Raw genomic sequence first — 15,015 nt, 5'->3', positions numbered from 1 at the left:
TTTCCTTTAAGGACATAATCATGTATCAAACTATCAATGTGTTAAAACAAATATAGAAAATTATTTTTATTATTAAAAAAAAAAAGAGAAAAAGAAGAAGAAGAATTTTCCATTTGTTTCAATGGAAAACCTTGTGCTTGGTGTTTTTCTTTGGTCAACTAAAAAAATATTGCTTATTTTTCGAGAGTGTTTTCTAGGATTTTTTTTTTTTTTTTTTTTGAAAAACTCTATCTTATAGCAATCTAAATAAGGAAATTAGGAGATTCTTTTTTCCAGTCAATTAATGTTGCTACAAAACATAAGAAAATACAACTCATAATTTTTGAAAATTGAGTCATTTTTTATAAAATACAACTCATCTTGTTCAAAATTTGTAGTCAAGAGATGGAAAATACAATGAAAAAGCTCTATAACAAAAAAGTTACATTTTTAGTAATTAGCCAACCATTACACACCTCTTTCTCTCTCTCTCTCCCAACTTTCATTCCATCTATCCCAATATAAATACCCATTTAAATCATGCTATCAATATCATTGCTAACATCTTATTTCCCTAGCTCTTTCTTTGTGTCCACCCTCTTAATAATTTCACTCTCTATTGTCTTTCATAAGTTGCAAATCATACCATGGGTTTCACAATTACGCAAGGACTCATGCTAGTGCTGCTAATTGCTTCCACAATGGCAATTAGCACAGCCAGGCCATTTGAGAATTCCATTAATACACAAAGTTCCAACAAGATCATCGTGGGTGGCTCGTACCACTGGAATTATGGCTTCAACTACATTGAATGGGCAAACAAACATGGCCCTTTCTACTTAAATGACACTCTGGGTGAGCTTAATTACTTTGCTATTGCTTCTTTTACATATTGCCACGCATAGTTCAAGTTGTAAAATATAGTGACCAAAATCATTTTTTTAATCTGCTTATGTTTTTATGACAAGTTATAAAGCTCAATATGATATCAAAATATATTGTCAATTCTAACTTCGAACTTTGTTTTCAATTTATTTATTCATAGGTTATCAATTTTGATCCTTATGGAACATGAAAAATATGTGCATTTTTTGTTTTGTTTTGTTTTGCTGGATGCAAATATGCATGAAAAATAACTGTTTATGTCATGTTGATTGCAGTTTTCAAATATGATCCACCAACTCCAAAAACATTTCCTCACAGTGTTTACTTGCTACCAGACCTCCAGAGCTTCAATAAATGTGACCTGAAAAATGCCAAGAGGCAAGGTAATCCAAAACAAGGAGCTGGGGATGGCTTTGAGTTTGTGCTGAAAAAGTCGCAAACTCACTACTTTGCTTGCGGTGAGCACGATGGCATTCATTGCCTGAATGGAACAATGAAGTTCTCTGTGACACCAATAGAACACTCCTAATACAACTTGTGCGCCATGGGAAACTTTATTTGCTACTCTCTCTTTTTACATTTTGTTGTGTTGTAGCAAATAATGAGCGTTTTCGTCTTCTTCTTCTTTATTAAATAAAAGACTATTTGTAATTTTGAACTAATAGCAAGGGATTGATTGCTCATTTTACAGTTTATGAGTCACATTCTAATTCAGATGATTTTCTATAATTTGTGTATTTTCTTTCCCCGTCCATACGGTTACAAACAATATATGTTATGAGACGATAGAGAATAAATGTACTAGTTGTGATAGGGTATTGATGTTCCACAAAGGTGCCATTTTGCATACCTGCTTGTTTTATAGTAATATTTACCATTTTATATCGAAAGCATCGAAGTCTTTTTCAATTGAAAAGGTTAATGACATTTGACCTAAGGATCAAGTTTGGTTTAGACATTTGAGGTAAATATTAATTTTTATAAAGATAGAGTGTAACTTTTAAGTAGTGACATTTGCATCATCTAGCAAAATACTGTCACATAATTTTTTTCCCCAAAGAAAAGATAGATTATATCACTTATAAACATAACCCTATTATATGTCTATTCACCATATAATTATTGTATTTTGTGTTTCAAAAATGAATGTAAAGAAAAAAATAAAATGCAAGAAGACATATTTTCCATCCTATACTCCATAATTGGACTTAGATGGTACGACAGTCGGGTAGATAACATCACGGTGAGATCTTAATTGAAGAGTTCATATAACACATTCTTCACAACCAAAAAATAAAAAAATTAAAAAAAAGTTAATATAACAAATAAGGATATCACTTGGCCCTAAAAGTTCAAGTTGGTAGGTTTGGACCTAATTATATTATATTAACCACTTGCTCTTGTTTAATTATTTTTTAATTGGAAAAATGTAAAGTGTCATATCCTCTATAAATAAAGTGGTGGAGTAGCTTTATGGTATGTGTGTTAGAAGACAAAGATTTGTCTTGAGAAAGGGTAGAGAGATAAAATTTTATTGAATGTGTTACTGTGAGGGCACATACTTACTTACATTCGTATATTCATACATAAATCCAAGTAAAATAAACTAAACTTAATTTCCTTAGTTAAAGAGAGATCTAAACTGCATGTTGGTTAAACTCAGAAGCAAAGGCCAATTATGATCATATATATTATTACTGAGTTCTACTTAAGATGTATCATATGAGTACTTGTGTTTTGGGAATTTATTAAAAACAGAATGCAATGCAATATTGGAATGAAAAGATGATGTACTTTCATTATTACCCTTGAGAGTTTATAAAAAATTACCATTATATCATTGCCTTAATTTATTTATTTTCTTTGTCTTTTATCATAATTAATAAGGATAAAATCGATATTTTACTTTTATTTGAATAAAGGAAATAGTGTATATACCACTTTTAAGAGGAATTAAGTTTTTCTTTTTCTTTTTTCTTTTTGGGATTTGAGGTAAAATTAAGTAAGAATGAGATGTCTGTTCTTCTAATCATTTTATACTTTCAAATAGGCAAATTCATTTTCAATATATTTTACTTCTATTCTCTCCCAAACGAGTTGGAAGAGTTTTATTTATGTTGATCTTGTAGTTTAGTTTTAAAAATTAATATTGTAGTTATCCAAATCTGTAAATCGAATCCAATGTATAATATCTATACAGAAACCTTAACCATTGTTTTGGTGAGGCAGAACATTACCTAATATTTTTTCTCTCACAATGGCTTAATGTTTGTCGTGTTGCTTTATCTCCCAAGCTCTATCTTATGTCTGGCCTCCTGGATAGCTTTTACATCTGCTTGCCTTCATGCTTCCACTCCCCTAAAACTAAAATCAGAATTAAGAAGCAACTGACCAAAAATTCAGTTCAATCCTTTCTTCGAATAGTTTGAGCGGAGTTGAGAAACCACGGAAAAAATTGATCTGAAAAAAAAAATAGATAATGGAAAATCCTTAAGAGAGAGAGATAGAGAGAGAGAGAGAGAGAGGTTGAAGGTACTACTGAAAGAGGAGATCCTTTGGAAGCTTTGACAATCTTTGTTTTCCATGCCCAACAATGATGGAGAGAGGGGAGTGGACAAAGCACTTTTTTATTGTTAATGTGGGTCGATAGGTTTTTGTTTTTTTTTTTGTTTGTTTGTTTTTTTTTTTTTTTTTTTTTTTTTTTTTTTTTTTTTTTTTTTTTTTTTTTTTATTTACTTGATATTAGACTGTTAAATTTTTGCACCATGTTAACTCCTCAGCATAAAAACTTAAAATTTTATGTTGTATATGTGGTGCGAATTAACGCACAATTGAAATCCAATTGAAAATCTAATTGGAATTTCTCTGAGTTTTGTCTGTTAATATATACTAGTTTGTAACCGTATGCACAATATCCAATTAGATGCATAATATAATTCCTATATGTTAATTTGTGTTTCCCATGCCCGATGGCGGAGCCAGGAATTTATCTTTAGGGGGCCATATATAAATTTTTGTGTGTGTGTGTGCTATACTTCATAACTCAATATGTGCTATAAACAATTATGTATCAATTAAAATTAAACAATCATGTGACAAGATTGACCAAACGATATATTATAAGGAATATAAAATAAAAAGCAATGAAAAGTAAATTAAATAAAACAAAACAAAGCAAATAATACCCAAGAAGAATTAAAAACAACAAGTATCACGCTGCACAGTTAGGTGACGCTTTAGTCCTTTTTTTTTATTGGCTAAAATATAAATTGCACTCTCTAAGTTTAATTGAAATTCATTTTAGTTCTCTAACTTTACTTTCATTCAATCACAAAATTGTTTAAATAATTTTAATTGTTTAACTAATCAGAATTAATTTAAATTGATCATGTGTGGTCGATTCTACCTAGACACAATGCATGTTGACCATGCAAACTTGATCATGCGATATCTTTCGATCTGATACTCCAATTTAATAACTGGAAACACCACTGCAACCGTTAGAATCTCAAGATCATTTTTATGATATGCAATGAATGAATTAAGGCATGTAATGCAAAGAAAAAATGTTGCATGTAATGCAAGAACAAATTGATGCACGTAATGCAATTATAATTTTTGGGGTACATGGATTGGTCATTCAAGTTATTCTCCTTGATTAAATTATGGGAGCAAAATTGAGTGTCTACAGAATGCCCCTCATTGACAGAACTTGAAAAGCGAATGTCAATGTAAAACAAAGACACTAATTTTAACGACCACGATTTAATTGAGGTTGAATCTTCAAAGATTACCTAGCCCTCGAACCTAAAACCTTAGAACATAGAACTAGCCTTATCTTTTGACCAAAAAAAAAAAAATACAAGACTTAGCTAGTAGTTGATGACTCTGGAAATGATTCTTAGCAATTGGGGTGACCAGGAAAATTTCTTATCCTAGTCTTGAAAATGGAGTTGTATGGGATGATGATCAAAGGGATATCCTCAACTTTGATCTCGATCTGGCTTTAGAACGATGATCAAGGGGATCTCCTCTACCTAGATAATCTGGAATTGAAATGATGATCAAGTGGATCTCCTCTACCTCGATCTAGCTTTGGAATGATGATCAAAGGGATCTCCTCCACTTTGATAATCTAGAACTGAAATGGTGATCAAGGGGGTCTCCTCTACCTCGATTTGGCTTTGGAATGATGATCAAAGGGATCTCCTCTACTTTGACAATCTAGAACTGAAATGAAGATCAAGGGGATCTCCTCTACCACGATCTGGCTTTGGAATGATGATGAAAGGGGTCTCCTTTCCTTTGATAATCTGGAACAAAACTGAAGATCAAGGGGATCGCCTCTACCTCAATCTGGCTTTGGAATGATGATCAAAGGGATCTCCTCTACTTTGGTAATCTGGAACAGAAATGATGAACAAGGGGATCTCCTCTACCTCGATCTGGCTTTGGAATGATGATCAAAGGGATCTCCTCTACTTTGGTAATCTGGAACAGAAATGATGAACAAGGGGGTTTCCTCTACCTCGATCTGGATTTGCTTTCTGCAAAAAGTCAATTTTAAATTAGTCTTTAGTCTTTAACTAATAGATGCTTCTTGGTTGCACCGTTTTTGAGATGTGTGATTTTCATTTGCTCACTCTTGATTTGAATTTTGTCAAAAAAAAAATTTAATTAACAAAAAGATTTTTCTTTTAAGAAACATTCGATCTTTGAAACTTGGAAGTTTTAAAATTTTTATTTCAAATTTTGAGACTTTGAAACTTAGAAATTTTTACTTGAAATCTAGAGCTTAAAATCTAAAATTTTGAGCCTTAGAATTTTGAAAATTATGGCTTGAAATTTTGATCATGAAATCTGTGGTTTCAATTATTTCAAAAACTGAAGCTTTGAGTTTAGAACTTGAGCATTGAGAATGGGAAATTGAAAACTTAGAATGAAAATTTTTGAATTGAAAATTTGGATTTTGAAAGATCCTGGAAAATTTTGAAATTTTTTTTTTTTTTTTTAGGGTTGACTAAGTCAACTCAGTTTGACTGAGTTAAAGAGTGTGGGGGCCAAAATTTTGGCATCCCACTTCATTATTTATCTTTTTTTGCTTTTTAGCTTCATCTTCCATCAACTTCACTTCCTCCATTGGCACCATTCACCTTCTTCTTCCCCTTGATTTTTCTTCTTCATTTCACCATTCTTTCTCACAAAAAACACTTTTCTAAGCTTCTCAACTCTCCCTCATACATCTCTATCAATATTTCTTTAGATCTTTATGTTTTGAGCATTTTCGACATCCATTTTTGGTGAAACCTATTTTTTAAAACCCATTTTCTTTGCATTAAAATAGCTTCTTCCTCCAAGGGATCTTTTTTTCCTGCTTCTCATGGCAAAAACTATGTTCCAACATTTGATTGGAATAATGATGATGGACTTCTTTAAGACCCTAGGACCTATGCTCCATATTATCATGTGGACACCAAGGTGAGTTTTTCTTTGGTTTCTTTGCTTGGAAAAATGTTGCTGCATGTTTCATTGAAAGTTTCATGGTGAGATATTGTCACTTTTGAAATTTTTGGGGCATTGTGTGACTGATCATGTTTGGAATGTTGGCTCTGCTGTTGAAGTTCGCCACCTTGATCTTCGCTTCATCCTAATCGGCCGGCGCTTCTTTTGGCTTGGTCCAGCCAATCTCTACAGCTTGCCACACCTTCTCATCTAAAGACTGTAAAATAGCTCTCATGTGTACTTTCCAGTATGCATAGTTAGTGCCATCAAATAAAAGAGGTATGATTAATGATTGTCCTCTATCCATGACAAATAGGGGTCAATGGATCAACACAACAAAGATTAAACATAATTAGAGTGTGCCAGCTCTGATACCACTTGATAGGCCACAAACTGAATGACCCCTTATGATAGAAATTAATTAATTAATTAGCCAAATTATTAATTAATCAATTTATCATGCAAACGTGTGATAGCACGAACAAATCACCAATAACCTAATTAAGCAGCGAAAAATAAATAACATGGTGATTTGTTTACGAATAGGGAAAAACCTGACAACAAAAACCCCACCGGGTGATTTTCAGGTCACCACTCTCGAAACTCTACTATTATCACAACAAGCGGTTACAAGTAAATGAATCTCAAATACCTTACCAACCTATAGTTGAACCCTTACCCTAATACCCAATTGGACTTTTTCTGTAGTGACAGTTCCCCTTTTCAATGCACGACTCCCAAGTACGTGACTAACCAATTGTGTGGATCCCAGTACACGACTTCAATCACCAACTAGAAAGAGATGTTGTCTACAAAGTTCTTCAGTTCATCCACGATGAAGATCAAGAAGATGCTTGGTCACAAAACCCATAGGTGCACATTCATAGTAAATTCTTCAAAAGAGATGAATTAGGGCAAAACTTTGTCTCTTGTCACAATTTGCTTCAACAGAGATTTCTCAATGCTTTTGCAACTTGTGAACACTTTGACGGCCCTTAAAACAATCCTTTTATATGTTTAGGGTTAGAAGAAAAGAAGGCCCAAAAACTTATTCACGGATCCCAAGAAATTAGATCAGAAAATCTGATTTTATAAATCTCGACAGACAGCAAGGTGTCGAGCAGCTATCGAGCAAGTGTCAAGCTTTAATGAATTTGCACTTCTTCAGCTTGTTCCTTAGACAAACTTGATGACTTCAATACTTGATCTTGAAACCTTGTTTCTTGAAGTATTAAAAACATCTAAAACTACCCAATTACAAGTTGAGTGCATTTTGTCAAAGGATTAGCCAATTACATAAAAGAATAACATATGTTCTTTAACAAATGAAACCACATATGTCCCAACAAGACCTATGTACAAAAAAAAAAAAAGGGCGAGGCAATCACACATGGAGGGAGAGAAAGACTTGGTGGTCTGGCACATTAAAAGTTTTTTGACCTTTCAATTTTTCAACCGTACAAGTAAGCCCAAGATGTGTTAAGATGAAAATTATAATTTTTTTCCCTTTTTTGTTGAGGTAATTGTTAAAATACCTATGTGTTCATTTTAAAAATACTAAATGTTTGATTATTGTAATTTGTTGACATATGTATTTATAGATTGTATTTTAATTAAATGAAAATTATGTTTATTTTTGGACTTTCCTAAATATATATGTATATTATCAGGTATGAGGGCAAAAATAATAAAGTTATTTAAAAATTTTCAAATTATTTAGGACATTTCCAAAAAAACATTTAATTTTTTTGAAAATTTGGGGGGGGGCCGGCAAGGGCCTACGCCACTATCAATGCCCAAAAACAAAGGAGGGAGAGAGAGAGAGGATTGAGCACTTTCTTATTGTTAATGTTGATTTTTTTTTAATTGATATTAGAATCTTAGATTTTCGCACCGTATTAACTCCATAGCTCAAAAACTTAAAAATTAACATTTTATATGTGGCGCAAAATTAGCGCACAATCAAAATTCAATTGAAAATCTAATTAGATTTTTTATTAGTTTTGTCTGTTAATATATATATATATATATATAGATAGATAGATAGATAGATAGATAAGGTGGATATTTTAAATTAAATAAATGAATGGAAAGAAAAGGAACGTATGTAATCCGGTTTTGCAGTAATATAGAAGAAAATGAATGAAATTATTTTATGACAATATTACTATTGGACCTCTATTTTAATATAGAGGACTATATATATATATATATTGGAAGTTTTAGTAAAAAAAGTCACAAAATCAAACCTTCTTTGTCATGTTTTCTTGGTTAATATATTCTTAATAAGAGAGAATAAAATGTGTTAACGTGTTATAGACTGTGGGCTTTAGGCCCACCTGGCCTTCAAGTGCCTATGCCACTATCAATGCCCAACAACAATGGAGAGAGAGAGGAGAGGACTGAGCACTTTCTTATTGTTAATGTTGATTTTTTTTTAATTGATATTAGAATCTTAGATTTTCGCGCCGTATTAACTCCTCAGCACAAAAACTTAAAAATTAACATTTTATATGCTGCGCAAAATTAGCGCACAATTGAAATTCAATTGAAAATTTAATTGGATTTTTTATTAGTTTTGTCTATTAATATATATATATATATAGATAGATAGATAGATAGATAGATAGATAAGTTGAAGGCCTTCTTAAGCGTAAAAATTGTGTGCAACATAACCCTATTTTTAACTAATTCTTATCATAAAATTTTGGGCCTTTTTTGAAAGTGGTGGGCCCTTTTTGTAACGTGGTCCTAGACCAAGGCTGAAGTGGCCTAAGCCTAGATTCACTCTTACACTATTTTGATATCTTCAGAGACTTCTTTGCATTAATGCTTCTTCAATTCATAGTCATCAAACAATCCTATTTTTTTTTTCTTCTTCTTTTTAAATATTTGGAGTATATTAGTACTATGAGATGGTAAATGTGGGTGTTAGTCCTTTTTTTTTTATCTAAAATATAAATTGCACTCTCTAAGTTTAACTGAAATTTATTTCAGTTCTTTAACTTTACTTTCATTCAATTGAGTCATCTAAGGTTGAAATTTATTCATATTAGGCATTTCATTCAATTTCATTAAAAATTGCCATTCAAAAAATATTTTTATCACATACAAAAATTTATAAAATTAATAACTTTTTATGGGAATTTATTTTCTAAAATTCTTTTTTCATTTGTTATTTGCATACTTAAACAGAAATTTTTTCATGGAATTGGACGAAAAACCTGAGTCGGAAAAATTCAAAACTTAGAAGACTCAATTGAACAAAAGTAAAGTTAAAGGATTTAAATGAATTTCAGTTAAACTTAGAGGGTGTAATTTGAATTTTAGCTTCTTCCTTTTTTAATGACATGGTTATTTTAATAGATGTTGTAAATAGAATCTTTTACATCAAATTCAAATCCCTATTGAATTATGATTTCTTTTATTTATTTTTCTTAAAGGAATACCAGAAGAAAAAACTCTTCCTATAAATACTATTTAGAAGGAGACAATGATAATAAATTTTTATTAATAAAAATTTACTTTTGAGATATTTTCTCTATCTTTTTCCTTGATAGTCATGTGTTCTTGTTGAAGTTAAGTTTTTTTTTCTTTTTTTGAAAGTGTATGTGTTACAAATTCTACTTCTACATGCCAACGCTGTATAATAACCTATTGTTTCAACTTGTAAAGGTAATCAAGAATTATTTGAATTTTTATCTAAGGAAGTTTATCTACTTCTTTTTCCGAATAAAATGGTTCTTATTTAATTTTAGATTATGAATTTGGTTTCTATGGCAATGGTTTGCCATGGTTGCAATCCAAAAAAGATACTGCCAAGAAAAAAAAAACTATTATAGAGGTCACAAAAACAAGACCTCTATAACAGATACGAACCATAACTCAAATCTTGCAGCTTTTATTTTGAATTTTTGCAGTGATTTTGGCCGTTACAAAAGGCCTAATTTTCTATTGCATGTTTGCATGAAATACGTGTTGGAAAGAACCAAAGATTGAGAGAGATGAGATGCAGGAGAAGGAGAGTTGAGAGATGTTCACATGAAGCAAAGTAAAAGGTGCATGTATTCATGTATGATGGGAAAACTCATTAAGCCTCTGTTTGGGAGTTTATAGAGAAATGGAATGGAATGATTAGAAATGAATGAAATGTATTTAAGCAGCGAAAAAGAATGCAATTAAACTAAGTATTCTTGTTTGAACATTTTAAATTAAATAAATGAATGGAAAGAAATGGATCTCCTCTACTTTGATAATCTGGAACTAAAATGATGATCAAGGGGGTTTTCTCTACCTCGATCTGGATTTGCTTTATGCAAAAAGTCAAAATTTTAAATTAGTCTTTAACTAATAGGTGCTTCATGGTTGCACCGTTTTTGAGATGTGTCATTTTCATTTGCTCACTCTTGATTTAAATTTTGTCAAAAAAAAGTTTAATTAACAAAAAGATTTTTCTTTTGAGAAACATTCGATCTTTGAAACTTGGAAGTTTTGAATTTTTTATTTCAAATTTTGAGACTTTGAAACTTAGAAATTTTTACTTGAAATCTAGAGCTTAAAATCTAAAATTTTGAGCCTTAGAATTTTGAAAATTATGGCTTGGAATTTTGATCATGAAATCTGAGGTTTGAATTCTTTTGAAAACTGAAGCTTTGCGTTTAAAACTTGAGCATTGAGAATGGGAAATTGAAAACTTAGAATGAAAATTTTTGAATTGAAAATTTTGAAAAAGTTTTTTTTTTTTTAGGGTTGACTAAGTCAACTCAGTTTGACTGAGTCAAAGAGTGTGGGGGCCAAAATTTTGGCCTCCCACTTCACTATTTCTCTTTTTTTGCTTTTTAGCTTCATCTTCCTCTATTGGCACCATTCACCTTCTTCTTCCCCTTGATTTTTCTTCTTCATTTCACCATTCTTTCTCACAAAAAACACTTTTCTAAGTTTCTTAACTCTCCCTCATCCATGTCTATCAATATTTCTTTAGATCTTTATGTTTTGAGCATTTTCATCCCACACCCATTTTTGGTGAAACCCATTTTTTAAAACTCATTTTCTTTGCGTTAAAATGGCTTCTTCCTCCAAGGGATCTTCTTTTCTAGCTTCTCATGGTAAAAACTATGTTCCAACATTTGATTGGAATAATGATGATGGACTTCTTTGAGACCCTAGGACCTATGCCCCATATTGTTATGTGTACACCAAGGTGAGTTTTTCTTTGATTTCTTTACTTGGAAAAATGTTGCTACATGTTTCATTGAAAGTTTCTTGGTGAGATATTGTCACTTTTGAAATTTTGGGGGCATTGTGTGACTGATCATGTTTGGAATGTTGGCTCTAGAGCATTCTTGAAGTGTGTTTTTTCTTTGATCATGGTGCAATTTGGGCAATGTTGGTGGCTTTTGGAATTTTGACAATGTAGATAATTTGTGATGTTGTAGGATGAATTATGGTTTGGATTTTGGGAGTATTGGCATTGTGAAAACTTTGTATTTGACTTATATGAATATGTTCATGATGTATTTGGGAAAACTTGTTGGCATGCGTAAGCTTTGTTTTATGAACATGGCAAAATTTTGTGGGTATGTGCATAGATATATTTATGGGTATAGTGGAAATATTGTGTTGGGTATGTGAGAATTTATTTGTGCATGAAGTTGTGGGAATTGTTTTTTTGGACATGTAGAAATTTTCTTTTTGCATGGCTATGGCAAAATTTGGTGGTTGTATGGATATGTGATAAATTTGGTAGTGGTGAAATTTTGGTGGGCCATTGATTTGATTTTGTGGTGGTGGGGTATTGATTGTGAGGATATTTTTTTTGGGTATGGAAATTTTTTGGTTATATGTTTTGGGTTATGGAAATTGATGAGCTAAAGTTTTATGTTGCAGAGCCTCAAGAGTGGAGAGAGTCTCCAAATGTTAAAAAGTGCATGGGCAGCATTGTCTCCTAGCATCAAAAACATCATCAATGAAGTGGGCTTTGGCACCTTCTTCGAAGCTTTTTCAAATCATGAGACACATGAGTACAAGGATCTTCAGTTACTTCTTGCCTTAGTAGAGCGCTTCTGGGGCACTACTTGTACTTGCCATTTTCCAAACATTAGGGAGGTAACGTTGACACCTTATGACTTTTCTGTCATCATTGGTTTGAGGTTGGGTGGTAAAAGAATTCTTGTCAATAATTCTCTCACTTCAACTGAGCTCAAGAAACTTCTAGGTGTAATGCCTTCTAGAATGAGGAGTAACAATGTTCTTTTGTATTGGTTATGTGAGAGTATTCCTCAATGTGAGACTATGGCAAAGGGGTGCTCGTATGTTCATGCTTCTTTTTATTGGGACTTTCTTCTGTCCGGATTTAGGCAATACTGTGAATATGCACTACTTGGGGAGCTTGAGAAAAATTGAACATCTCCAGAATTATGACTGGGGCGGCATGGCCTATGCTACTCTGATACATTTCATAACCCAAGTCTCTAAGTATAGTCTTTCAAGCTTGGATGGGGCTCCATTTGTTTGACAGGTGAGGTTTGGTATTTATTGTGGCTATATGTAGGTTGTGGAAATTATTTTGGCTATGTGGTAATGGTGTTGTGAATTTTTCAAGTCTGGATGTATGAGTATTTTAGGGTTGGTCCTAAAATCCAGGAGGAAGTTACTAGCATTTTTCCTAGATTTCTCCATTGGTTGCCCAAACATCGCTTGTCTCCACCCTCTTGGCGTTGTTCGGAGATTTGACGCTTGGTGATTGACAATCTGACAATTGATGATGTGAGTTCTTTCTTTTTCCTTTTTAAATCCTTGGCAGTTGGTTATCATCTAGTCTCTTCTTTTTCTGAGTTTCTTTGTGACTTTTTAGATGAACTTAAATCCTTGGGCTGGATGTGAGGGGTATGTTGAGTGTGAACAGGCTCTAGAATTGCATAGTCGCCAAGTATTGTTTGAATGTGGGCATGGAAAGTACTGGTATCTTGGTGATTGGGTGCTACCCCAAGTTGAACATGTGTATCCTTTGGCCATAATTCCAACTCCTCCTTGTCTCACTGTCTAGTTAGCTAACTTCCTGGCTGATGAAGAGATTACTTGAGCCCGTGATGGCTATGTTGTTGCAGGAGTAGGAGGAAATTATGCTGAATTCGTCCAGGATTGTCTGCAAGTTTGCTTAGTTGGTAGAGTAGTATTTCTCTTCCCTTCAAACTATTGTTCTGCAAATTCCTTTTCCATATTTCTAATTGTTAAAAATATTTGCATGTTGGATTTTCAGCCTCCATCTTCTGAAGGAGAGGAAGAGGAAGAGGAAGAGATTCCTTCTCCTCACCATGCTGGTGGTTCTTCTAGTTCTTTCATAGAGACTTATCCTCATTTTTTGGCATGGTAGTATGATGTGATGAATCCTGATGGAACGTATAGTTCCATGCCTTTGACTAGGCCACAGCATTTGCCAAATGTTCCTTGGCCCGATCCAGTGTGTTCTTGAATGTTCAATTCTTTGTCCTTGTTTCTTGAATGGATTCTAACTCGATAGAGTTGTGCTTCAAGTTGATGTGGATCTTGTGGACGAAAGCATGCCGATGATTGGAGGCTTGCAGTCATTGGCTCATACTCAGTCCTCCCAATATATGATCAATGATTCTAACTGGGTATGCCATGTTGTTTTTAAAGTATCTTTGGCTTGAGGTTTGCTTGATAGTGTCTTTAACACTTGATTTTGCTGACTTTTTAGGCACATAAAATGGAAACTGATGACTCTACCAGGAGAGCTTTAGAGGAAAGGATCAGGGGCCTCGAACTTGAAAATCATCAATACGATCCTCACTTTTTTGCAAGTCAGGAAGGAAATACTAAAGGTGGCTCCTCTAGAGGTGGATGAAGGAGATCCTCCCACAGGCAGACTTGGAGTCCTAATGATGCATGACTTGTATGTTTATTTTTCCTGCAAAACAAAAGGAAGTGTTCCTTAGACAATCTTGTATTATTTTCCATGTTTAGCCCTTTATCCTTGGTATCACCTTGAATCATGTAGAAACTTTAACTAAGATAGTTTAGAATTCACTTGATGAGATCTTGTAATACTAATTTAAACTTATCTTGCTTGGCTCTATAGGAATCTACACTTATTTGCATTAGGTGGAGCCGAATGCCCTAGTTTAAAATGAATGCATGATTTTTGAAAATCTTGATGTGATTTTTTTTTTTAAAAGAAAATGATGGTGGCGTTTTTTTTTTTTTTTTTTTGAAAAATGAGCCATGGGAAAATGCCCCTAGTATACAAAAAGATGCATGATTCTTGGAAATCTTTATGATGACTTTCTTCTTCTTCTTTTTTCTTTTCTTTAAAAATTAAAAAAATTAAAAAAAAAAAAAAAAAAAAAAAAAAAACTGATGGAAGTTTTTGTTTTGAAAATGCATGAGGCATGGGCAAATGCCCCTAGTTTGGAACATAAATCCATGAGTCTTAAGAAAACTTGAGTTGATCACTTTTTGAGAACAATGATGCAAGTGATGATTTTTTGAAAACAAGTTTGTTAGACTTGTCAAAATGTCTCAATTTGATTAAAAATATAACACCATTTTTATGAGAAATAGAAAAAATTATAAAATTTTTTTTTCTTTTCTCATAAAAACTTTATATAAATGGATTATTAACCATTACTC

The 15,015-nt window shown here is 32.6% G+C and overlaps 1 protein-coding gene across 1 annotated transcript; it reads left to right on the top strand.

The window, feature by feature from the left end:
* Positions 1 to 626: 626 nt before the first annotated feature.
* On the top strand, positions 627 to 1,393 carry LOC111991512 (early nodulin-like protein 20). The gene is made up of 2 exons (XM_024023287.2): positions 627 to 834; positions 1,140 to 1,393. Exons 1-2 carry the CDS (start codon positions 627 to 629, stop codon positions 1,391 to 1,393), a joined length of 462 nt encoding a protein of 153 aa, XP_023879055.1.
* The last annotated feature ends 13,622 nt before the right edge of the window (positions 1,394 to 15,015 follow it).

This window comes from Quercus suber, unplaced genomic scaffold, assembly GCF_002906115.3.
Source record: "Quercus suber isolate HL8 unplaced genomic scaffold, Cork oak 2.0 scaffold_651, whole genome shotgun sequence".
In the NCBI taxonomy this organism is placed as follows: domain Eukaryota; kingdom Viridiplantae; phylum Streptophyta; class Magnoliopsida; order Fagales; family Fagaceae; genus Quercus; species Quercus suber.
This window is presented reverse-complemented; position numbering and strand designations above follow the sequence as displayed.

Excerpts from the sequence above, each read along its gene's own strand:
- LOC111991512 (XM_024023287.2), top strand. The coding sequence starts at position 627 with ATGGGTTTCACAATTACGCAAGGACTCATGCTAGTGCTGCTAATTGCT. Across the intron at positions 835-1,139 it reads CTACTTAAATGACACTCTGG|TTTTCAAATATGATCCACCA; the intron begins GTGAGCTTAATT and ends TGTTGATTGCAG.